Here is a 26,961-nt window from a genome sequence, read left to right on the forward strand (position 1 = left end):
TGAAGAGAGAGAATAAAGCTATCTACTAACCTGGAGATAGTCTATAGAGAAAAATGAGACAATGTATTAGAGAGCTATAGATCCCCATGTAGACATACTATTGAGATGGTTTACTATTAATCTAGTCTATTGCTGAGATGTACATGTTTTATAGATAGCACCTTACTTTACCATTGCGGGTGCTCTAATAAGGCACACTCAGCGGGCGATAAGAGTGCCACGTCATCCAAATTCATTCGTGGAGGAGAGAGAAAGCTAGAGGGAGAGGGCAACGGGCGCTTCTGCAAACGCCGAGCTATAGCACAAGAAATTATGCATATTCAATATTGTGGTTGTTTTTCTCCAATAGTATAGCTATGGCCCCATTAGCAGAACACACGGGATAGGATAGAGAGTAGCAAGTTAGATTAAAAAATAGAAAAAGTTAACTACCTAGAGAAGTGTGTAGGTAGATTAGCAGCCTACTATTATACATATCATCTTTATTTTCTATCTCCGGATGACATGTACATTTTTATCGTCAGTTGATAGCGGTACTATTAAACTTGCTCTAACGGATAATCTAGCGAGCAAGTGATTCGGAAAAAAATAACTCTGTAGCCTGCACACTGGGTAATAAATGATGGTCGTCGCACCAGTTGAACTAAGCAACGGTCGGTGCGAGCAGTATCTTTACCCCCCTATTGTTACGTTGATGGCTTTTAGGCTCCTTTTAACATGTGGAGTTTACAATAATTTTATAAGAAATATTATTAGTCAAATTCAATCGCAGTTTATTTTATTGATATGCACACCCTTTAATTTAGTCGAAATTATGAATCCTAAATTAGGAAGTACGAGCGATAGTACTTTATCTACACTCAGAGAAAAAAAGAATGTCCCCTAATACACATCACTGCCGATGAACTCTATTGAAACTGGGTTATCTGTCTCCGAAAGTCACTTTCTCGGTCCTCACATAGAGGCCATTTGGTCTGTGATCTAATGTCTTTGTTGGAAGCGGTGAATACTTTTAGACATGTTTGACATGATTTTAACTTCTAAATCTAACTCTAACAGTGAAGTCTAGAGTAAAGTATGGAGCAATCCAAACCCTATTTTTCCCCTATAATTTATTTTTCATATCACTTCAGCCCACTTTATCTCCTTCAGATATTGCTTAAACATTTGGTTGGGCTACAATTTTAAGAGAGATGGAGTCAAAACCTTATCATATACTTCCTCCGTCTAAAAAAAACTTAACCTAGAAGGTCCCCTCCTATGACAACGAATCTAGATAAATGGTAGTATAAATTTGTTGTCATAAGGGTCACATCTCCTCCAAAGTTAAGTTTTTTTTTAAATGGAGGGAGTAAGCACTTAATTTATAGTTCAAGAGTTCTTTTTACACGAATAATATAGAGTATCTATATAGTGAGAATTTGAACAAGTTATGTTATGTTTTTAGTTTTTAGCTAATATACTAGTTTATTTTTTTAGATCTTATGATTACTACACAATCTATCTAATAAAAAATAAAATTAAAATGTTTAAGAGAGCAGTAGCTCCTATTGCTATACAAGCTCTTGGAATAGGACCTCAAATCCTATATCCCTAACCTAAAGAAAGAACCAAAGAAACCAAATCTATAGCGTTGTGTGTGTAAACAAATAAATAAAAAAAAAAGTCCACCGAGACAAGAAAAAACGCACCGTTGCCGTTCCGAGGAAACGACGGCGGGCAGGACAATCCCGCATCCGCCGTGTCCCTTTCCGCCCCCGGCCCGGCCAATAGCCCAGTGGGCCCCACCCCCCCTCCCCAATCCCATCGTATCCCCCCGCTTCCTCGGATTCCCCTGCCCCCTGTCCCCCCATGTGCCGGCCCACTGGGCTCCACCCCCCCATCCATCCACGCATCCACCCCCCCCATCCGTCTCCATCCCTCCCAGTCTCCCACCTCACGCACTCGATGCGATCCCCCCCATTTGAAATCCCCCCCCTCTCCTCACCGCGACCGCCTCCCCCAAACGGTCACCCCCGCTTTGGCTCTCTCTTCTCTTCTCGCCTCGCCTCGCCACCGACTCCGATCGAGTGGGGGGAGGGAGGGGGGGTTTGCTGCTGCTGCGTGCGCGCGCCATGGCGTCCCCCGGCCCCGCCGCGGGGATGCAGCAGAAGCTGGAGGCGGCTGCGGCGGCGGCGGGGGGAGGAGACGGGGCGGAGTGGGGCCGGGGAATGCAGAAGATGGAGGCGGTGGGAGCGGGGGGAGAGGGGGTGGGGGCGGGGGCGGAGCAGGTGGCGCCGCCGCCGAGGAGGCCCGTGGCGGCGCGGAAGGAGAGGGTGTGCACGGCCAAGGAGCGTATCAGCCGCATGCCGCCCTGCGCCGCCGGGAAGCGCAGCTCCATCTACCGCGGCGTCACCCGGTACGGCTCCTCCCCCCTTTGCCCTCTCCCTCCTCCGTGTCTCGAGTCGCGGAGAAGTTTTACTTGGATGCTTATTAGGGGATATGCAATCGTTCTCTGCTTGGATTGATCTGTGGCGCTAAATCCGTTCGTCAGGTCTCCTTGTATGCTCAAAATGGTACCGTCGATTCGGGATCTAGATTTTTCTTTTTGTTTACTTGGTTATATACGGATTAGCTGTATTCATCGGATTACCTGTTGTGTCTCCAAGGGGACGATCTGAAATAATTAGGAGCTTCGCTTGATCTAAATAAATATAAAAGCTAATGAATGATTTTCACTTGACCAGTACATCCAACATCATGCTTGATTTAAGTTGTGTCAAACTGGGTTGACAGGGTTTAGCTCTAATCTGGGTAAGAAGCAAGTTTTGGACCCTTTTCGGTCCAGACAAGTGTGGGGCTCAACTAAAAGATGAATTTTCAAACTATATGTGTATTTACATACTTAAATCTTTTATTTGGTGTTTAATCTGATCCAAAAGTAGTATTTGTTCTATATTGTTATTCAACTGTTCTTGTACCACCATATGCTACTTCTTTCTTAATTTTGTTGTAATTTGTAAGCAAGATTTTAACTTTCAGCTGTTATTATGTATGAATTTGATTTGACACTTGTTTTGTATCATCTATAGGCATAGGTGGACAGGCCGATATGAAGCTCACCTCTGGGATAAAAGCACATGGAATCAGAATCAGAACAAAAAAGGGAAACAAGGTCTGTATACCCAATGCAAATTAGCAGCTATATTTTACATGTTTTGAAAAGTTGACCAAGGGACGTTGGAAGCTAGGTGAATTTTAATTGTATTTCATAGATAATCCATGCACGTCATTTCCTTTTATATCTAGCTATAATTAATCTGATTTAATGGAATTGTCTCTTTTGCATGGGAAATTATCACCCAAAATGGCCCTGCAAGTGCAGTATATTTAGGTAAGAAATCTTTGGTGTTAACTGTAAAATGTGCAATTGTATAAACTTCTTTATCCACATCAATTCAATGCGCAAATACACAGGTGCATATGATGATGAAGAGGCTGCAGCAAGAGCTTATGACCTTGCTGCATTGAAATACTGGGGAGCTGGGACACAAATAAACTTTCCTGTGAGTCATCTATACTTGCTAATTATAATTGGTTTCTTAGCTTCCATTTAGTTCTTCTACAATTATTAACCACACACTGCCTTTTCTTCAAGACCTTCATTTGGTTAAATTTAATCATTTATATTTTGCATCACCTGAGCTCAATTTCGAAGACTGATTCTCTTAAGATGCAAATTGAAAACCAAAAGATATCTTAGAGAGTGTTGTACCAAACTTTGGATCATACTAGTCCAAACATATCCTATGCAACTATTGTGTGATGTTTGAAAAATCTGAATACTCTTGACTATTATATTATGTTCTTTTGTATGCAAAGGTTAGGGATTTATTCAGTTTACACTTGACGATTCGGAGATGGATGTTTGTGTCCTTGACAAAAAAAATCTCTTGTTTTCAGAAAATTCATCTCTGAGCATATAAGCGACATTGAAAAATCATTGTCTCAGAAGAATATTGGCAAAACAAACATATGCATACATGCCATCTCTTCAGTTTGGTATCTATATGCCTATACATCTCGATGGAAAATAATTGCGATGTTGCTTATGAATTATTGTACTATGTTTTTTCCATTCTATATTTTGCACTAGTTAATTTGATTTGTGGTAATCTTTTTCAGGCTTATGTTCATTATGTATTTGCTTATTTAGGTCTCTGATTATGCAAGAGATCTTGAGGAAATGCAGATGATCTCCAAGGAGGATTATCTTGTGTCTCTTCGGAGGTATATTTGTGAATTTATAATACGTGCATATTACTTTGTTTCTTAAGTACTAACTGTAAGACACATGCACTGCAGAAAGAGCAGTGCCTTTTCCAGGGGTTTACCAAAATATCGCGGCCTTCCTAGGTACTTATTAGCAATGAGAAATATATTTGGAAGTTAACTCTATGTTCAGTTATTATATTTGCATGCATGTTTGTGATGCTAATTCAGTAACAAGTCTCATGTCCAATTTTCTTTTCTATTGTGCACAAACTATCATTGTCCATGTTTTGTTTATTTCGGTAACATTTTCCATCTTGCTACAAATATTTATGGCAAACCAAGTAGTAGTATGTAAAGATGATGCCCTGTGGTATATTACATTAGAAATTATTTTCAGCAACTTCATGTATTTCTGCTATGAATTAAATTAGTAAGCTCAGCAGATTTTTGGAGGTAGATAGCTTAGATACTAAACTACTAGCTCTTATTCGTGTGTCATTGGTCTTCATTTAGAGAATTTTAAAATAAAGTGTCATTTAGCAAAGATGCAAACCTTCAAGTTTTGCTGAACATTAATTCTTTCCAATAATCACTCGATTGCACAGCCACAGTCCCTCAACTGTACTTGTGATGCTGAATGTGCGTCATCGAAATTCTGTGTTTCCTCACTGATTACTGTTGTCAATGGAAATTCGGCATTCAGTGCCTTCGTTCTTTGTATGGTTACAGCTATCCTGCTTTCTGTGGGATCTCAACCAACCAAAACATAATATTCTCAACAGAATATCCTTTCAGAGGAGAGTGATTACTTGTAGCTGAGATTTTGAAGAGATCGACATACTTGAAATTTCCTTCTAGGATAGGATCCCGACTTAATAGTGTCCTGAGGACCACTAGAAATTAGTTTAGGAAAGTTTATTATTTGGACATATAAAGTAAAACTATACTCCCTCCATACTCATAAAGGAAGTCGTTTAGGACAATGTTTAAGTCAAACCTTGGGAATATAAATCATTAATAACTCTTAAGTTGTTGAGTTTGACAATGCAAAAATTATATGAATATATTTGCCTTGAAAAATACTTTCATAAAAGTATACATATATCACTTTTCAATAAATATTTTTATAGAAACAAGAAGTCAAAGTTGTGTTTTGAAGACCATCTCGCTGTCCTAAACGACTTCCTTTACGAGTACGGAGGGTGTACGTAATTCTGTTTTACTTAATTATTCACCAGATGTCAGTCTTCGACTAATCATTACAGTGCACTACACTGCTGGACACGTACAGTCACATTGATATAAATTTTATAACTGCAACTGTTGTGACATTATCATGCAGGCAGCTCCATAATTCCAGATGGGATGCTTCTTTGGGACACTTGCTTGGCAATGACTACATGAGCCTAGGTTGTGGTGTCTCCATAAAAACTTCTACACTGCTGTTTCTGGTTAACAAACTACAGAGGAGAAAGACAAATTCTATGTGGTTTTGTAACCAGTCTTTCTATTTAAATTACAGGGAAGGACATCACGCTGGATGGGAAATTTGCAGGAACCTTTGGCTTAGAGAGGAAAATTGATCTGACAAATTACATAAGGTGGTGGCTCCCAAAAAAGACACGGCAGTCAGATACATCTAAAATGGAAGAGGTTACTGATGAAATCCGTGCTATTGAAAGTTCAATGCAACGGACTGAGCCTTATAAGTTTCCTTCCCTTGGCCTCCATTCTAACTCAAAGCCCTCTTCCGTGGTCCTATCAGCATGTGATATCTTATCTCAGTCTGATGCCTTCAAAAGCTTCTCAGAAAAATCTACAAAACTATCTGAAGAATGTACTTTTAGCAAAGAAATGGATGAAGGAAAGACAGTTACCCCAGTACCTGCAACTGGACATGACACAACTGCAGTTAACATGAACGTGAATGGGTTGCTTGTGCAAAGAGCTCCATACACATTGCCCTCTGTTACTGCACAAATGAAAAATACCTGGAACCCTGCTGATCCTTCTGCGGACCCTCTTTTCTGGACCAACTTCATCCTGCCAGCAAGTCAACCTGTCACGATGGCAACAATAGCAACAACAACGGTTTGTTCCTCTTTGGCTCTACTTGACAATTTGAATTAAATCTGTAACATATTTTCAATTTTTCTTCTTGTGCTTAATTTGATGCTGATTTGTGACAGTTTGCAAAGAATGAGGTGAGTTCAAGTGATCCATTCCATGGTCAAGAGTGACCGTACGAGCTTACCAAAGTGCATGCAGGATTTGCTTTTTGGCTTGGTAAGTAGAGACTGTAGGCATAGTAAATTTTACATTTTTTCATATATTTTCTTTCTGTGTATCGCCTAAATTATCTGCTTGAAGAACTCAATGCATCACGAGATGTCCAGATTTGCATTCAAATAAGAACATGCAAGCAATGGAAATATGTTTATGTCTAACTTACAAATATCTAAGGATTTATTTTCCCTTGATTGACAGGTGCCAGTCTTGAAAAGAAAAGAATATACCTGACAATATGACACTCCGTTGAAAGAACACAATGAAAATGAACTGAGACAGTTTAAATCTAATCAATTAAACCAAACAAAAATACTGTTGTGAGATATTTATGTGTGCATAAATATTTTTATAATGATGAAAATATGGGATTATGTTGTGTAAGTGGTGCATCGAGTATTTGAGACATGATAAATCAACATTGTTTATGTGCGTGTGCCCACGCGTGGACAGTGCTTTCAGCTTTCCCTCCGTTAAAATATCAGTAACACTGACATGTGGGTGTCAAATTCTTAATTTACTATAGCTACCCAGGAAGATCCACTTTGCATATGCTTTGCACTCGCAGTCACAGTGATTTTACTGGCACATCCTTTTGTAAAATTGTTAGTTTTATTCCTTTTGAACGAACTAATTGTTAATTTTATGAAAAACAGCACGGTAGTTATAGGACATGTTTGCATTCCTCTTTTCTGCTTAACTGAAACCTTTTGCATATTTCAGGTGGGTGATAACATCCTGCACGTCTATGGGTTTCCTTCTTCCTAGCTTTTGAGGTGACCCGTGAACAAATACCCTTTGTATCCATAGTTCATAAGCCATGAATAGAAGGTAAGAGAAGTACAACCATAGTTATGTAATATATACAGTGCCTAGTGGCCTAGTGCCCCGTTAATGATATTTAGTTATAGAGCTGTCTGTACATATCGCGGTTCTTATTTCAGCTACTTGGTTGGTTCTATAGAATGAAGAGAACAGAAGAACACGAATTTTTCAAAGCTTAATTGTTTATTTTGAGCAAATATGTCCAATGCTTGTTGTTTGAGTTGTACAATTCGAATGATATTTTCTTTATGCTTTGGCTGCGTTCGTTTATCTGATAAGAGTTGGATGAAATTCTGGATACTCGTGGCCGGTTTTCAAACTATTAAACGGTGTATTTCGTCCGAAAACTTTCTATATGAAAGTTGCTGTAAAATACCAGATTAATCCATTTCTCAAGTTGGTAATAATCAAAACTCAATTAATCACACGTTATTATCACCTCGTTTTGCGTGAAATACTTAATCTTTATCTTCATAAAAATCTTCAGGAGATTCAAACACCACCTTTGTCAGAGACGGCACCAAAATATTCGTAATGAAAACAATGCCAAATCATTCAGCTACAAGAATGGTTAAAAAAATATATACATTAAAAAGGTCTTAGTATGACACTACAACCATAGGACTCATATATGGCGCATGACTCCATCAATATTGTTCAAATGTTGGAAGCCATATTTATAGACACATGGTTGTCCTTTAGCAGGAACTAGTAGGCATGCTTGTGAAATTAATGTACACCATCAATATTGTTCAAATGTTGGAGGCCATATTTATAATGTAGGTGCGAAGTATTTTGAAATTTTATTTATTACCTTTTCTTTTGCTTGCTTATAGTACGTACTCAGAACCTATGTAGATAGTCACATGATGTTATACCATCGATTTACCGGTATAGATTTTGGACTCGGGTAGTCGGGTCACTGGATAATCCACCCATAGAGCGCGATTGTCAATCCACTCTCCGGGTGCTCCTCATGCATAGATCCACGCTAGCCTTTTGCTTCTCATATATGTGCCCTTTCTTCGATCAATTTTGCTATATCTCACTCGAAAGTTTTTTTTTCTTATCTCTCACTTAATTTTCTCATTTAAATTTACAGTGTATTTTCTTGTAATTTATGAAACATACATTGTAACTTTTATAAGTTACAGTGTAATTTTTGAATCTTCACTTGTAAGTTTTGAAATTTATATTGGATTTGGTCTTTTTCTTAAAGATATAGTAATTTAGTATCCATTGTGGTGTTTCTTAGTTGATTTTTGCCTTTTATTGTATCTATTGAATTTTAACCTAAAGATTAAAAATCTATGTGATATAATCATAAAAATGATGCATAGGTACTCGTATATCCACCTTCGTAGCGGGGGACTACTAGCTGGCGCATGCGCGCCAGCAGCGAGAACTCCCCCTCCCCCTTTAGTCCTAACTAACTATATTATTTAATATACTTCACACTAATAATAGTAATTAGGAAAAATTCTGGAGATTTTTTTACTAACAGATTGAAAATTTTTTAAGTTAGATTTGTAAACTTTCGATTTAAGTTTTAAATTTTAAAGTCAAATTTTAAAAACTTTTAACTCAGATTTGAAAACTTTCAGCTTGAGATTTGAAAACTTTCAACTCGAGAATCGAGATTCGAAAACTTTCAAATTTAGATTTGAAAATTTTGAAAACTTTCAATTTGAGATTTGAAAACTTTCAACTCGAGATTCGAAAACTTTCAAGTTCAGATTTGAAAATTTTTAACTCAAAAATTAAAAACTTTCAAACTCAAAACATGCTAAAGATAAAAAAAAAGTGGAAAAAGGGAAAAAAAACAGAAAAAAAAAGAAAAAAAAAGTAGAGGAGACGCTCGCGCTGGCGCAGCAGCGCTGGGCCTTCTGGGCCCGAGACATGCGCCGGCGGCGCACGTATTAGCTTTTCCGCTTCGTAGCGTGCTATGTGTGAGAACGTGGTTTACCCCTCTTCCACGCGTGTTGCCTCATGACATTGGCCTCACATAATATAATACATGTTTGAGTTGGACCAGGCTAGATACCGAGGTATATAATATGGTGGAATAAGTTCACCAACCATCCCCCAACTTTACGTGGAGTTTGTATGACATCCCTAATTTCCAATACCAGAATTTTTCACCCCTAATACAAAATCGTCAATTTTTAGGTCCCATAATAGTATCTATTATAGATTGGAAAAAGTACACCGAAGGTCCCTCAACTTGTCATCGAGTTACAAAATCGTCCTCTAACCGCAAAAACAGATATGACCCCGGTTTTATCCCACGTGGTGGCTGAGTCAGCGTGGGACCCACGTGGGCACCACATGTCAGGATGCCACGTCATCACCCTCTATCTCTTTCCCCTCCTTTCCCTTCCTCCTCTCTCTCTCCCTCACTTATTTCTCTCCTCTCGGGTAGGCTAGCCGGTAGGTGGGGATGAGGTCGCCGACAATGGGCGCGAGGACGAGGGGGTCGGCAGCGACAGGGGTGATCAGGTCGACGGCGTTGGATTCGGTGACGGCGGTGGCGGTGACGTTGAGGAGGTTGGAGATGGAGACGGCGGAGGCATAGAGCGGTGGGGAGGAGCGGAACACGAGGTAGGTGTCACACCCCGAAGTTCTCCTCCCAAGCCTAAAATTTAATTTGTAAAACGACCCCAAGAAAATGCAGGTGAAATCAGGAGAAAACCCTAAGAAAGTAATGCAAATAATAATCGGATTTGACATGTGGAATTTTTCTTGAGTTCTACATGTCGAAATTCATTAACAGGATTTTTAGTGGAATTTTCAGAGCTCTAGAAATAATTTTAACCAATTAAAATTGAGCAAGCAATATTTCAATTCCAGGGAAAATCCTTTTTCCTTTTTCTTTTTCTTTTTCCTCTCTTTTTCCTCTTTTTTTTCGGATGGGCCGCCGGCCCATTCCCTCCTTCCTTCCCCCTCTTCCTTGCTGGGCCGGCCGCAGGCCGAGGCCCAGTCAGGCCGCCCCGCCGCCTCCTCTCTCGGGGTCACCGATAGGTGGGGCCCACCTGTCGGGTCCTTCCCCCACCTCCCGCCGATCTCGCTCGCGCCGCCGCGCCCGCAACCGCCGCCGCGCCCTCGTCTCCGCCTCCTCCGAGCCACGTCGACCACGCCCGCGCGTGCGCCGCGTCTCCCGCGCCCACTCCTCTCTCTCTCCCGCTCGCGCCCGCGCCCGAGATGGCCGGGATTCGATTTTCGAATCCCGCCTCTCTCTCCTCCCACACTCCCCACGTCGGCCGGCGATTCCCGCCTCTCCCGGCCACGTCCGGTTCCCTCTCCCCCTATTTAAGCATCGCCGTCGTCCCCTCTCACTTTTTCCCCATTTCGCCGCACTCTCTCGAGCCTCCCATCGCTCCCGCGCCGTGCAACCCCTTGCCGCCGCCTTTTCCGCTGCTCCGGCCGCCGCTAGCCGCTGTTAGGGTCGCCGCCAGGCCGCGCCGTCGCCGCCGTCGGGTTCGCGTGGCCGAGATCCACCCCGTCCACCCCTCCTCCGTCGAAGTTCGTCGCCGGAGCCTTCGTTCCCTCGCACTCGGGTGAGCACCACCTCCACCGCCGCCTTCGGCCATGGTTTCCGGTCGCCGTGGTCCATCTCCCTCTCTCTAATCCCTCTCTTCTCCTTCCTTAGGGCACCCCGAAGCTCGTCCGCCCGCCGACGTCGTCCTCCCGTGGCTTGCCGTCGCCGTTCGCCATCATCTTCTTCCGCGCCGGCCACCCTCGGTGAGGCACCCCTCCCTTTTCTTTTCCCCTCCCTCTCCCCCCTAGCCGCCGCTTTAGCGCCGCCGCCCGTTAGTCGTCGCTTTAGCATCACCGCCCTTCGGCGCCGCCTTGCGCCGCCGTCTCCGCCGGCGGTTGCCGTCGTCGGCAACGCGCGTGCGCGTGCGCGCGCCGTCGCCGTGACCGGTCGGCCGGCTTTGTGCCGAGCCGAGCCTAGCCTGGTCGCCGCCGCACCGTCCGATCGGCCCCGGGCCGATCCGGGCCGTCGATCCCGTGGACCGGCGGTGGATCACCCGCGTGGTCCCGGTCCACGGTAGACCGGCCACCCGTGCGTCGCTGACATGCGGGCCCCGCTTGTCGGCGCCGCACCCCCCCCTCCGTGCTGACGTCAGCCCTGGAATATATTGCGCAATAAATGATTTAAGGTTTTTCTTTTATAGTAATAAACACAGTGAATCTTCTAAAATTCATAACTAATTCATCCGAGCTCCGTTTAAGCCCATTCAAGTCTCAGTAAATCAAGAAAAATGTGTAGAATCCATTAAAAATGGTTTTGTTCCCTGTTTCAGTAGTCTTATAGCCTGTTTGCAATGTTTGCTTTGTATGTCGCTAGATTCCGATTCCTCCGACGCTCGGTGTACTTTGAGATAGTCGCCGAGGTTCCTCCAGCAGCAGAGCAAGGCAAGTCATGCTTGTCACTTGAACATGTTGATCCTATATTGCAAATGCTCTATTGTTTTCTTTCAAATATTGCATTGTTTTATAATATTACTATGGGATGGTTACCTATTGTTACAGCCATGTTTTTGGATATCATGCTCCTTTGTTAGCTTGGGGTTATAACATGATTAGAGTTTGGACTAGGAATTGCTTAGCCATGCTTAGTTCAACTAGTTCACAATGGGGAAAATCATATTAATGTTTAGACTGTTGGTTCTAATGATAATGTTGGATTAGTACCACCGCTCTGGTGTTGGTTAATTAAAATGAATCACATGGTGGGCTGTGGGTGCATGGTTTTGCTGGTCGCACCCATGGCAGTTAAGGACCGGTTCGCGGGATGCCCTGGAAGAACTTATCGTACTTACCACAAGCCAGCGTGGGCAACGGCTGGGCTTGTAGTGTAGCTTTCCTCTAGCTGACGCATCCAGGCAAGGGTGGGCGTGATGGAGTTTGGATGGGCCCTGCGACGGCCTATGCGGCTTCCGGATTCACCTAGGCACGAGAGGGGACTGCCCGCTGCCTTGCGAGGAGTGGGGGTGAAACCTGAGGTGTGGTGTGCTTGGTTAGAGGGGGTTATGCGAATGGTCCTGTCACGGCCTCTTTCCGATATGTCGTGGTGACATGTCGGCGCACGGAAACGTGTCGTGGGGCTGTGTCTTGTGGGTACAGTTGTACACCTCTGATCAGAGTAAAACTATTCGAATAGCCGTGCCCGCGGTTATGGGCGGTCAACCAGATTCACCGTGATTAGTCTCACCCTAGTGTAATCTTTTGAATTTGGATAGTTTAGGTGGATGGTTGGGCCTGTCGCAACGTGGGTTAGCGTTGGACAGCGGATGATTAATATTAATTAATTATTACAACTGTTTAAATCTTTCAATCTCTGTTTATAAATGCTCGCTTTATGCAAATGAACCACTTTAGCTCTTCTTTGATGATTCCCTGCATCATACCCCTATTCCGGTATGACTTGCTGAGTACAGTGGGTAGTACTCAGTCTTGCTCTACTTTTCCCAACCCCAGAGTTCGAGTTCGGGTCAGATGAAGGTTTCTCTGAGGAGTAGGCTTCGTCCGTGCCGTCGAGGATGCCTGTGGAGTGGTGTTCCCGCTGCAGTTTAGTCAAGGCTTAGCTCCTGTTGTTTTTCTTTTCTTCCGCTGCATTTATGTAAGACTTTATGATGTTTGTAAGACGTGGATCTGAATGTCAACATTGTCGTTTGTGTACCCCGGCTGGTCCTGGACGGGGATTTTAATGCACATTCTGCTTGGAATTCTATTCGGGAATTTCTGGGCGTGACAGTAGGCGTCGCAGGGACCTGTTGAGATTATAGACATATAACGATTTAATCTATTCCATAAATAAATCATGACATTACAGATGAAAACTAGCATGAACGCATCATTAGATCTACACATGTAAACTACACAGTATAACATGAACAGATCAAATATGCGCAACATATTGAACACGTACCGAGGTGACGAAAAGACCGGCTGCTTGGTCGAAACTTTTCGCAGGTGTCTACGAAGGCACGAAACACGCGAGCGAAGAGGAAGGCGAGCCGTCGCGAACGAACAGGGAGCAGTCGCGCGAAGCGCTTCCCAAAAACCTTATTGCCGCCTTCTCCCGGTGCAGGACGTCAAAGGCAGAGGTTCCGGAGACCTGCTCTCCCGATCGCTGGTGCACGCCGGCGAGCGGGATGGAGTAGTCTACGAGCGACGGCGCAGTACAGAGTATGAGGCAAACCCTAGATTGATTTTGCGTATATATTGCGTGAAGACGGCGGATCGGTTTATATAGAGAAGGGTCGCTTGATCAGGGCGCCCGCACGATCTCTACTGCGCGTAACCGAACCGGATAAGTCGCGCGTAACTTATCCGGACTCCACGCTGTTTGCACGCACCGGATTTTTCGGAACGTTTCCAAAACAAAAACGAATCCGAATTTGCAGCAAAACAAAACTGCAAAAGGAGGCTGCATCTGCGCAAGGGTGAGGAGCCAATTTTTCGGACCATTCGACGCGTACGTCGTGTACGCGCGCCGCCTGCCCTGCCCTGCCCTGCCAGGCCAGGCCAGGCCAGGCGAGGCGAGAGAGCGCGCGCGTGTGTTTCCCCTCTTCTCTCCACCACACATGCTTCAAGCGACTGGGAGGGCATCCTCCCTTTTAAGGAGGTCCCCCTCTCCTAGAATAAGCAAGGTGGTACTAAACTCCACATGCATGCCATCCCATGAGGTGGGCTTTTGTGATTTTCCAAAGAATTAATCTTCGAGTGGGCTAAGGCCCATTCATTAATTCCAACAATCCCCCACCAAATCTCAAAATCCCACTGAGATTTGCCTTTTCCAATGTACTGTTTATATACCAGCGGTTCGATGGAGACCAATTAAGGTTGAACATCCACCTAGAACTCCAAGCTACACTTACTCACAACTTGAACAATGGACTACGCCTTGAATTGCAAGTCTTGTGCAAGGAAGTTTCACTCAAAGTCTTATCAGGTACTAGACCGTCTGTAGACTACCCCTCGGGTGGAGCGTATAAGTCATACTCCTAGGTCTTTAGTAAGCTTCCTAGAAGATTCACCCAAAATCTTCATAGACTGCGACCAACAGTCAAGCTCACAAAGGTGAGTTCTTTCAAGAATGCTCTGCAGGACAACATCTTTGCTAATTAAAGCCAACAGAACTCATTAAGGCATAGCCAACCTGCCTTGCAGCTCACGAGAGTATATGCATCTTCACTTGGAGAGGGTATATATATTGGTACTCTCCTATAGTTTATTAGGAGCTTGTTTCAGACCATACAAAGACTTCAACAATTTGCACACTTTGCCTTCTTGACCTTCAACTACAAACCCATCAGGTTGATCCATATAGATCTCCTCATCCAGCTCTCCATTAAGAAAAGCTGTCTTAACGTCCATTTGATGAACGAGAAGACCATGTGAGGCTGCTAGGGAAAGTAGCACACGAATTGTGGTCAATCTAGCAACAGGTGAGTAAGTGTCAAAGAAATCTTCGCCTTCTTTCTGAGTATAGCCCTTAGCAACAAGCCGAGCCTTGTACTTTTCAATAGTACCGTCAGGCCTAAGCTTCTTCTTGAACACCCACTTGCACCCCACAGGTTTACACCCATAGGGTCGCTCTGTCACCTCCCAAGTCCCGTTAGCGATAATGGAATCCATTTCACTACGGACAGCCTCCTTCCAGTAGTCTGCATCAGGAGATGCATATGCTTCTGAAATTGACTTAGGAGTGTCATCCACGAGGTACACAGTGAAATCATCACCAAAAGACTTAGCCGTCCTTTGTCTCTTACTCCTTCGAGGAGCTTCACTGACATCCTCCTCAGAGACAAGTTCATGTGTATGTTCAGTTTGTTCTGGTGGTGTGATTGAACTGGGAATTATTTCAGAGGGTTGGTTCGAACCACTATGTGTATCCTTCATTGGGAAAAAGCTCTCAAAGAAGGTAGCATCACGAGACTCCATAATTGTACCAACATGCATGTCCGGTACCTCGGATTTAACTATTAAAAATCTATAGGCAATGCTATGATGAGCATATCCCAGAAAAACACAGTCCACAGTCTTAGGTCCAAGTTTGCGCTTCTTCGTTATTGGTACATTGACTTTCGCCAAGCACCCCCATGTGCGCAAATAAGAAAGTGATGGTTTTCTACCAATCCATATCTCATATGGTGTTTTGTCCTTATTTCTATTAGGAACTCTGTTTAACACATGATTTGAGGTCAACAATGCCTCCCCCCACCATGCCTTAGGCAGTCCCGCGGTGTCCAACATGGCATTCACCAAGTCAGTCAGTGTGCGGTTCTTCCTTTCAGCAATCCCATTAGACTCGGGAGAATAGGGAGGCGTCCTCTCATGTATGATGCCATGTTCCTCACAGAATAAGTCAAACTCGTTCGAGAAAAACTCTCCACCACGATCAGACCTAAGCCTTTTTATCTTTCTGTCAAGTTGATTTTCAACTTCTGCCTTATAAATTTTAAAATAGTCTAGAGCCTCGTCTTTCGTTTTCAACAAGTACACATAGCAAAATCTAGTAGCATCATCAATCAATGTCATGAAATATCGTTTTCCACCCTTCGTCAACACCCCATTCATTTCACAAAGATCTGAATGTAGGAGTTCTAGTGGTGCCAAGTTTCTCTCCTCGGCAGCCTTGTGAGGCTTGCGAGGTTGCTTCGATTGCACACAACTATGGCACTTAGAACCTTTGACAATGGAAAACTTAGGAATTAAACACATGCTGGAAAGCCGAGACATCAAGCCAAAATTAATATGACATAAACGTGAATGCCAAACATTAACCTCATCATCCACACTGCCACAAATATGGTTCACAGACTTATTGCAGAAATCAGAAAGGGAAAAGCGGAACAGGCCTCCGCACTCAAAACCTTTACCAATAAAATATCCATGTTTAGACACGACTACTTTATTAGACTCAAAAACCAACTTAAATCCGTCTCTAGTCAGACGGGAGCCACTAACAAGATTCCTGTCGATAGAAGGGACATGCTGCACGTTCTTCAGCTGCACGATCTTTCCCGAAGTAAACTTCAGATCTACCGTGCCAACACCATGAACAGAAGCATGTGACCCATTCCCCATTAGGACGGTGGAACCCCGTGCGACCTGATAAGAAGAAAACAATGAGATGTCAGCACAAACATGTACATTGGCCCCAGTATCAACCCACCAATTAGTAGATTGATTAACTGAAAAAACAGTTGGTAAATTACCATACCCGCTTCCATCTCCAGTGTTGCCAATGGTCACATTAGCAGACTTAGAAGTCTGCCCTGCAGGTGCCTTCATCCCCTTGCGCTGTGGACACTTCCTAGCCAGATGACCAACTTGGCCACACACAAAGCAAGTCCTCTCATCCTGATTAGGATTGTTGTTGTTCTTCTTCTGCTTCTTGAAGTTGGTGGTCTGCTGAGCTTTGTATTTCCCCTTGCTCTTGTTCTGGGCCTTGTGCACAACATTGGCACTGGACTGCCCACCATCGCCCTTAGACGCGGCATCTTTTTCCCGAGCTTTCTCCTCAACATCAAGAGACGCAATCAACCCCTCAACGGAGTATTCCTGTCTCTTGTGTTTGAGTGCAGTACCGAAACTCCTCCAAGATGGAGGTAGTTTTACAATAATGCACCCGGCCACAAATTTGTCGGGTAAGACACACTTAAGGAGTTCGAGTTCCTTAGCCATGGTTTGTATCTCATGAGCCTGTTCGACTACAGAACGGTTGTCTGCCATTTTGTAGTCATGAAACTGCTTCATGATATACAGATCATTGCTAGCATCAGTAGCACCGAATTTAGTATTCAGTGCATCCCACAACTCCTTAGCGTCGGTCATATGCATATACACCTCGACCAGACGATCGCCAAGAACGCTAAGAATGCATCCCACAAAGAGAGTAGTGGCTTCCTCGAATTGCTTCTGCTGTTCAGCAGTAAGAACTCCTTCAGATTTGCCAGTACTCACCCAGAAGCATTTCATAGTTGTCAGCCACAGAGTGACCCTGATCTGCCATCTCTTAAAATGCACACCGGTGAATTTATCCGGCCTCAGTGCATCGGCAAAACCAGCCATAGTAAAATCACAGTGCCTATAATAAGGTTTTTGGATTGTTGAGATTATAGACATATAACGATTTAATCTATTCCATAAATAAATCATGACATTACAGATGAAAACTAGCATGAACGCATCATTAGATCTACACATGTAAACTACACAGTATAACATGAACAGATCAAATATGCGCAACATATTGAACACGTACCGAGGTGACGAAAAGACCGGCTGCTTGGTCGAAACTTTTCGCAGGTGTCTACGAAGGCACGAAACACGCGAGCGAAGAGGAAGGCGAGCCATCGCGAACGAACAGGGAGCAGTCGCGCGAAGCGCTTCCCAAAAACCTTATTGCCGCCTTCTCCCGGTGCAGGACGTCAAAGGCAGAGGTTCCGGAGACCTGCTCTCCCGATCGCTGGTGCACGCCGGCGAGCGGGATGGAGTAGTCTACGAGCGACGGCGCAGTACAGAGTATGAGGCAAACCCTAGATTGATTTTGCGTATATATTGCGTGAAGACGGCGGATCGGTTTATATAGAGAAGGGTCGCTTGATCAGGGCGCCCGCACGATCTCTACTGCGCGTAACCGAACCGGATAAGTCGCGCGTAACTTATCCGGACTCCACGCTGTTTGCACGCACCGGATTTTTCGGAACGTTTCCAAAACAAAAACGAATCCGAATTTGCAGCAAAACAAAACTGCAAAAGGAGGCTGCATCTGCGCAAGGGTGAGGAGCCAATTTTTCGGACCATTCGACGCGTACGTCGTGCACGCGCGCCGCCTGCCCTGCTAGGCCAGGCCAGGCGAGGCGAGCGAGCGCGCGCGTGTGTTTCCCCTCTTCTCTCCACCACACATGCTTCAAGCGACTGGGAGGGCATCCTCCCTTTTAAGGAGGTCCCCCTCTCCTAGAATAAGCAAGGTGGTACTAAACTCCACATGCATGCCATCCCATGAGGTGGGCTTTTGTGATTTTCCAAAGAATTAATCTTCGAGTGGGCTAAGGCCCATTCATTAATTCCAACAGGACCCGTGGTGGCGGCGGAGGTGACGTCGTACTCCTGCTGCGCCCAAGGCGGCGGCCGATGGCCCTCGCCCGCGCCGCGCCGCGACGGCGAGGAGGACGAGGAGGAGGTGACCTCGTACTCCTGCTGCGCCGACGCCACGACGGCGAGGAGGATGAGCACGAGCATGGCGCCGCCGCCTCGGATTCGCCGTAGCCTCTCCGCCATCGGCGATGTCGGCGGCGGCCGCTACCATCACCACCACCACCAGGGCTCGGGCTCCGCCGCCACCACCACTCAGCCCCGCCGCCAGTTGCCTCCCCGCCGTCCAGCCGCCGACACTATTATTACCACGTCGCCATCAGCAAGATTCAACGCGGGAGCTTCGGATCCGGCCACGGGACGGTCAGATCCGAGCACGGATCCGCATCCTCCACCACCGCCGCCGGCCACCGTCACCCGCGACCTGCTTGACGTTGCCCACCGTTCGCCCATGGCCATCTCGACGACCTTCGACTCCTTGCGGGGGTTGGCACTACTCCCGTCGGCGTGCCCTTGCCGGATCCGAACGCGTCCACCATGGGCGCCGGGTGCCCCAGCTGACGTTGTTCCGGGCGGCGGCGAGGCTGAGGGGAGGAGGAAGGTGTGGCGGCGGCCGGCGTGTGGGGGAGGAGGAAGGTGTGGCAGCGGCCGGTGTGCTCGTTGGATGCGGACAACGGCATTTCCTCCGCCGGCGCGACACCGGCTGCCGGACCTCCTCCTCTCCCCTCCCTCCGGCGGCCTCCTCCCCACAGCGCCGCCCGTCGCCGGCCTGAGAAAAGTGAAAGAGAGAAAGGGAGAAGAGAGGGAAATAAGAGAGTGGTGATGAGGTGGCATCCTGACATGTGGGGCCCACGTGGGTCCCATGCTGACTTAGCCGCCACGTAGACCAAAACCGGGGTCAAAACCGCCGAAGGATCTCAGATGACCGGTTTTGTACAGTTAAGGGACCCCGCATATCTGGTTTTGCAGTTCGAGGACGTTTTTTTTATCCGATGACAAGTTGAGGGACCTTCGGTGTACTTTTTCCTTATAGATTCGGGAAATGCTGGGCTGTTATTGGGCTTTTCCACCGGTCGACGTGGGTGTGGACACATTGAGGTGGCGCGCAGGATCGTTTTGAGAGCTGATCAAACGGCTACCGATCAACTTGATGCAGGCGACATGGAAAATCGACAAATCGTTGAGATCTAATCGAACTGAATGATGTGGATCAACGATAGAACAGAAAATTGGTAATAACTATATTAAATGGAGATCACTTGCATAGGTAGGTTTATAGGACTACATTCGCTGCGTTGAGATTTTTTTTTGTTTTTTTTTAAAAAAAGCGCATAGGAAAAGAGACGCATGCTATTTTTGGCATGCCGGACAAGTTAAGGCCTTAAAAATAGTATCGGTACCGGACTAGAAAGTGTCAGATATATAACCCGTTTCCGAAACCAACTACTACTCCATGCAACGCACGAATCGCTAGCTTATTATATTCCGAAACTGACTCGCGGGTTATCCGAATCCGAGTACGTCTTAGCCGCTTGCTAAGCTATAAATAGGAAGCATACTTGCACAAAAAAAAACAGAAAAGCGCAGATCAAGAAAAGAGATTAGATCGACGATAATCCAGAAGAAGAAGCTCGTCGCCACCCTCTGTCTTTCAGAAATGGGTCAAGCGAACTCGGCGCAGGGGGACAGACTGGGCATCAGCTACAGCTACTGCGCCGGCCAGACGCCGGCGAACTCGGCGCAGGTGGAGACACTTGCCGGCATCAGCTACCCGGCCGGCCAGACGCCGGCGAACGCGGCGCAGGTGGAGGCACTGGGCGTCAGCTACCCGGCCGGCCAGACGCCGGAGGAGAACCTCGCGAAGGCCCTGGCGAGGTGGAGGGAGAAGCTGCGGGCGCCCGGCCGAGCTGGCTTGCCGCCGGCCGACTACAGCTACATCAAGATCGGGGACGTCTGCGACGAGAGCGCCGCCGTGCTGTCGCGCCTGCGGGAGCTCGGCGCGTCGGAGCCGGCGTGCGTCTACTACGGCGACGTCACGAATGCCCAGGCCGACCTCTCGCTCGGCCGCCTCTCCCTCTCCGGCGGCGCCGCCGCCCGCCACATCGCGGAGAGCTTCACCGACGACGAGCTGGACGGGGTGCTCGACGACGGCTACGACGGCGACGACGGGCTGGAGGTGCCGGTGTTCGACGAGGAGGGGCGGCGCTACGACTTCAGGTGCGGATACAACGACGACGGGTTCACCGGCCAGTACCAGCTCGTCGGCGCCGGCGGCGACTACCAGCGCCTCATGGCGAACAATAACGTGGTGCGCGACGTCGCCGAGCTAGGGAAAGGGGTGTCCTTCCTGGTGTTCACGTTCCGATCGGCGGCGCTGCTGACCAAGCACAAATGGGAGGAGGACCATGAGGCTAGCGGCGCATTATGCATGGTGATACTGTTCTTTGTTAGCCTCTGATAACGGCATGCATGGTCGATCGTTGTACTGTTTAGTTCAGTAGTTATCCCCAAGTATTTTTCAGGCTATTTTTAATAGAATTAGGGAGTTAGTCTGTGCAGACATGTATCGTATATTGTGCATGAGAAACGTAAAGGGCAAAAAGTATCATCCAGATGACACCTATTACGTTTCTAAAGCAATACTTTCTTCTAAAATTTTTCTTCATCAACATATCTAGATTTTATTTTTAAACTATTTGTTAGCTTTATAAGGCCAATACTTTGTAGCCAGGAATAGCTACATTTTGGATGGAGAGACTATATAATATTCAATTTATTCCTATAAAAGACTATATAATATTCAATTTATTCCTATAAAAAGACTATATAATATTCAATTTATTCCTATAAAAGTTGCTTCGTTTTTCATGCACCTCATAAGCTCATCCAACCCATACTATCTTTTTTTCTCATTTTTTTTGAGAAACACAGTACAAACGTAGACGCTTACAACGTGCACACACTCACTATAAGCTCATCTAACCCATACTACTCACCCCCATACTATCCTTACGTGCACACACTCACCATAAGCTCATCTAACCCATACTACTCACCCCCATACTATCCCTTTTTTTTGCTCACAACGTGCACACACTCACCATAAGCTCATCTAACCCATACTACTCACCCCATACTATCCTTACGTGCACACACTCACCATAAGCTCATCTAACCCATACTACTCACCCCCATACTATCCCTTTTTTTTTGAGAAACGCCACACTCACCCCCATACTATCTCACCATAAGCTCATCTAACCCATATTACTCACCCCCATACTATTCCTTTTTTTTTTGAGAAACGCCACACTCACCCTATACTATCTTTTTTTTTGAGAAACACAGTACAAACGCCACACTCACCCCCATACTATCTTCACTCACCCCCATAATAAGCTCATCTAACCCATACTACTCACCCCCATACTATCCTTTTTTTTTTTTGAGAAACACAACTCACCCCCATACTATCCTTTTTTTTTGAGAAACACAGTACAAACGCCACACTCACCCCCATACTATCTTTTTTTTTTGAGAAACACCACACTCACCCCCATACTATCTTTTTTTTTTTTGAGAAACACAGTACAAACGCCACACTCACCCCCATACTATCTTCACTCACCCCCATACTATCTTTTTTTTTTAGAAACACAGTACAAACGCCACACTCACCCCCATACTATCTTTTTTTTTTGAGAAACACAGTACAAACGCCCCCCATACTGCGCTCAACGTGTACACACTCACCCCTAGAGCACCTCCGGAAGCCACAGGCGCCTCGCTATCGACGGGTACGTCGCCTACCACTGAAAAAATAATTAGCCGTAAATGCGAGCACCCGTGTCAAATCTAGAATTTGAACCCTACCACTGAAAGAATAATTAGCCGTAAATGCGAGCACCTATGTCAAATCTAGGATTTGAACCCGGGTGGGCTGGTTCCACTACAAAGAACCTAACCAGTTGAGTTATGTTCACTTCGCAACCCATACTATCTAATGGAGCTTTAGTTTATGTATAAAACATGTCTAACAAATTAATTGTAAATTAAAAAGTATGGTGTTTTTGTTTTTTAATTAAAGTTTTAAGGGCTCTCTTTTTTTAAAAGCAAATCTTGAAAAACTGTTGCTAAAAAGATGAGTTCTAAATTGATTGATATTGACGCAATTTATTTACATACTTTTATGTATTAAATAAATAAAGACAGAGAAATAAATATCATATACCTCACTTCCCTATGATAGCCTGAAATGATTTTTTTTTTGTTCATTTGAGTTATATTTACGAGGACGGATATTAGGTGCAGTTGATAAATTTATTTTTTACTATTGTTTTAAACCAGCTATTTTTTTATAAAAATAATCACGTGAGTTAAATTAAGCAACAACGGTGCGGTATCATCTAGAGAGCTCAGCTTGTTGTTATGGGGACCATGTACATTTTTTTCCAATCTTAAAACATTTTTATTGGTACTTTGGTACGTCATCCATGTATGAGACGGTTTTTAAGTTCATTTGTTTTTGGAAATACAGATCCATATTTAAGTCGGGTTTTAAATTCGTTCGCTATTGGAAATACAGAAGGAATCGTATAAGAAATATCTGTAAAAAAAACTTGCATGCTAACTTGGCATGATGTTATAGAAAAACATATATCCAAGCGAATTCTCATAGAGAATTTCACAGTGAATAATAATAAGATTAAAATAGCATTCACCCGTTGCAACGCACGGGCAATTTTTTCCAGTAATGAAAATATATTACATCCTCCACTTTTGCCATATGACACACAACCAACAAGTTTTTTTAACTGAATAATATTACCTCCGCCCCATAATATAAGAGATTTTGGTTATGCATCAATTGTATAGTCAAAAAAACCAAAATCTTTTATATTATGGGGCGGAGGGAGTAAGATAGTAGGTAACGGGGAAAATCCCTACCTTCCTAACCTAAGAAAGAAACCAACTGATACACTTAAAACAATCACTTACTAGATTCTAACAAGTAAGCATATATATACTGTCACCCACAAAACAGAATAAAACGGAATAAAAGAGCCTTGACTACCAACTCTAAAAGCATAGTATCATGCTCCTCTATCGTAACATTAAATGACCGGCGAGAATGTTGTAGCACACCCAAAGGATATCTACTCCTCTTACCCAGCATAGCAACTTGAGTTCCAAAGGATAATCCAATAGTTTCTTAGGAACTGAAGATGTGTAATTTATCTGCTCAAGCTAAGCATGCATACCGATCCATTTTATTGCATAGGACGGCTAGTGTCGCGAGAGGGAGCAGACAATCAAGCAGAGTGTCACGTACGGGTCCAGCCTTCCCCTGATATGAGAGACGTAGAAAATATATATATTCCGACTTTCATCCTTCGGGCCTTTCGCGTTGATGAGGTTTTTTCATTTGCGTGACACCGTGATCTCCGCACAATCGCATGATCAACAATCTGAGTTGCATGAGTCATGACATGGTTTAGGTAAACGGGTGTATATATAAACGGGTGTGTGTATATAAGGTTGTGGTCGCTCTCTATTGAGCTAGCAATGCAACGGTATACCTATATATGCAAAGGATAGCGGCTAGTCATATATCAAAAGAACTGAAAATTAGTTGATGGGATATTAGAAAAAACTGCATAGATTAATACAGAGGGCATCTAACTCATCGGCAATATGGACTATGAGCTATTCATATATATTATTCATATAAAATAACAATTCAAATACTTCTATAACTATCTTTAGGAGATCTTGACAATATTTTGCGTGCTACCACCATTGCAAACTATTTTGATCTCACTTGGATGACAACCTTTTTGGAAGATTCCCTTTCCATTCATATTTCAGCTAAATATTAATAGCATCATCTCTTCTCATATTACTTGTAATTAGTGACGGGTTGTATGAAAATATATAAAACCTTATTTCAACATATGCTTGAGATGATTGTAGCTTGAGGTGATGTTTTAGTTATTTGTATTTCCCATATCAAATGATTTTAAGTTTATTTTACCCATAATAAATGCTTTTCAGTTTATTTCACTAATTGAGCTTGAGACAATGTTTAAATTTCATTGCAACATGATGCTTAAGGTGATGATTCGTTTTAATTTTATTTTAAGTTAATTGCCCCCATAGAGACTGAGAAGATGTTTCACTTTTTTATTTCAACATACTATGAGTGAAGGTTCACTTTCTTTTTTTGCCCGCCGTCTTAAAACTAATATTTTTTTTATTTCAATATGAGTGAAGGTTCACTTTCTTTTATCGGCCGCCGTCACTAATAATTCATGGAGTGAGTGTTCACTTTCTTTTATAATTCATTTCCAATTTATTTCATTAATGGGCCGTTGTTAACAGTGAAATTTGGTAAGCCCCTAAGAGAATTATCACGCCGCCAATAGTCGGATTCCTGCTATATTCGGTTAAGAAAATTAATAGCTTATACAGAAGTGACCGAGTTCAAGTGTCCCATAAGTACTTTATGTTTTCCTTTTATTTTTTTAGAAATGTTTCTTTCTTGTCCTGTAAGGACTAGTATTTCCCCATGGGTATAAATATATGTACCCAGAGTCATTGTAAACTATCTCCATGATCAAATACAATTCGGCGCATCGCTACCTTTTACCTTTTTTACTTTTTATCAGAGCAGAAGGGGTAAGTCCAATATTCCACCGGCCCAGGCAATTGTGTTGGTTACATTGGCGCCGTTCAGCATCAGTACATTGGACTTCTTGGATTGCTCTGATTTGATTAATATATTTGCCTGCCTATTTATCATATGTTTCAGTTAATCTAGTCTTAAAGCCCTGTTCGTTTCTTCTGCATGCACAGGATTAAATTTTGGATACTCGTTGCACGCTTTTCAAACTGCTAAACGACGTGTTTCGTGCGAAAACTTTATATATGAAAGTTGCTCTAAAATATCAGACTAATCCATTTTTCAAGTTTATAATAATTAAAACTCAATTAATCACACGTTATTACCACATCGTTTTACGTGAAACACTTAATCTTTATCTTCATCTTCATCTTTATCTTCAGGAAATTCAAACACCACCTTAGTATCCCAATTTAGCTCTATCGGTTGTCTCTCGCTTTAGGGTTTCTGCCGGTATCGGCTAAATTGTATTACTAGATTAGATTAGCTAAGGCATCTACCATCCTGAAAATCAGTCAAAGGCTTGATTGTCTCGATATTGTGTTTCTTTTCATACTTAGTGTTGCTTCAGTTAAGTTTGATCTACTAAGTCGTGCTTAGAACCATAATCTCTAGCCTGCTTGTTGACTGCCAATAAGGGTTTCATCGGGGTTTCAGCCGATGAGTTATCTGGATGTTGCATCGGTTTACAAGGATTGCATATAAGTTCGATTTAGCCGATCGCAACAAAGATTTTACTGTTTAATCTAATCTTGTGGATTTTATAACATCGGATCTCCAGCCGATGTATTCTTTAACCTTCAGATCAGTGCTTATTCTATCATATCATTGTTAGCCGATTGGTTTATACTGGATTAGATTGTCTCAAGTATCAGAATCTACATTGGATATATAGCTGATAGCTTCAAACCCTATTGCTATCGGTTGGTACCGGCATCAACTGGAACTACTCCATCGGCTCGTCAGTCGATAAGCTCATTGATCTGCTATTTGTATATCTTGTCAGTTGCAGGATCAAACTGACTGGCACGTCCGCATCTCACCAACCTTTGGACCTGCACTGGAGCTAAGCAGATATCCCAGGCCGTTGTGTTCATCAACTTAGTTTGCGCCAACACAGATCCGGCACCACTGGCCGAGTGCGGATTTTTCGTCGATAGCCGTGGAGTGAAGCTTCACTTTCTTTTATTGGCCGCCACCATATAAAGTAATAATTCGTGGAGTGAATGTTCACTTTCTTTTATTGGCTGCCATCATATAACTAATAATTGAGAGTGTCAAGCAATAGGGTGTCATATAATTAATAATTGGGAGTGTCAAACAATGGCGGTGCCATCATATAACTAATAATTAGGAGTGTCAAGCAATGGCGGGGTAGCCAAGTGCAGATTTTTCGTCGACAGCCGTGGAGTGAAGGTTCACTTTCTTTTATTGGCCGCCGCAATATAAAGTAATAATTCGTGGAATGAATGTTCACTTTCTTTTATTGGCCGCCATCATATAACTAATAATTGAGAGTGTCAAGCAATGGGGTGTCATATAATTAATAATTGGGAGTGTCAAGCAATGGCGATGCCGTCATATAACTAATAATTAGGAGTTTCAAGCAATGGCGGTGTAGTGGCGTTGGTGTGACATTTTGTGACGGTGTGTGAAGTAGCAAAATAGACAGTGGCGGATCCAGGATTTCAAAGTTGGGTATTCCCGTCTAAGCGCTGAGCCACTGGCCGCCCCTGCCCCTCGCGGCCGCCGGCCACCCAACCGGCCTGACCGCCTGAGCTTGGCGGAGTGGCGGGCGCCGG

General features: G+C 44.1%; 1 protein-coding gene and 1 long non-coding RNA gene across 2 annotated transcripts; both read left to right on the plus strand.

The window, feature by feature from the left end:
- The first annotated feature begins 1,936 nt into the window (after nucleotides 1–1,936).
- Nucleotides 1,937–7,559, plus strand: LOC4338669 (AP2-like ethylene-responsive transcription factor At2g41710). The gene is made up of 10 exons (NM_001420478.1): nucleotides 1,937–2,398; nucleotides 3,072–3,154; nucleotides 3,365–3,373; nucleotides 3,457–3,545; nucleotides 4,196–4,269; nucleotides 4,345–4,395; nucleotides 5,597–5,664; nucleotides 5,777–6,345; nucleotides 6,444–6,540; nucleotides 7,264–7,559. The coding sequence occupies exons 1-9, from the start codon at nucleotides 2,115–2,117 to the stop codon at nucleotides 6,492–6,494; spliced, it is 1,278 nt and encodes a 425-aa protein (NP_001407407.1). The 5' UTR covers nucleotides 1,937–2,114; the 3' UTR covers nucleotides 6,495–6,540; nucleotides 7,264–7,559.
- A 1,789-nt stretch (nucleotides 7,560–9,348) lies between these two features.
- Nucleotides 9,349–19,540, plus strand: LOC136356710 (uncharacterized). The gene is made up of 2 exons (XR_010741632.1): nucleotides 9,349–9,985; nucleotides 18,459–19,540. It is a non-coding gene; the product is annotated as an uncharacterized lncRNA (long non-coding RNA).
- Nucleotides 19,541–26,961: the final 7,421 nt, after the last annotated feature.

This window comes from Oryza sativa, chromosome 5 (genome assembly GCF_034140825.1).
Source record: "Oryza sativa Japonica Group chromosome 5, ASM3414082v1".
Lineage (NCBI taxonomy): Eukaryota > Viridiplantae > Streptophyta > Magnoliopsida > Poales > Poaceae > Oryza > Oryza sativa.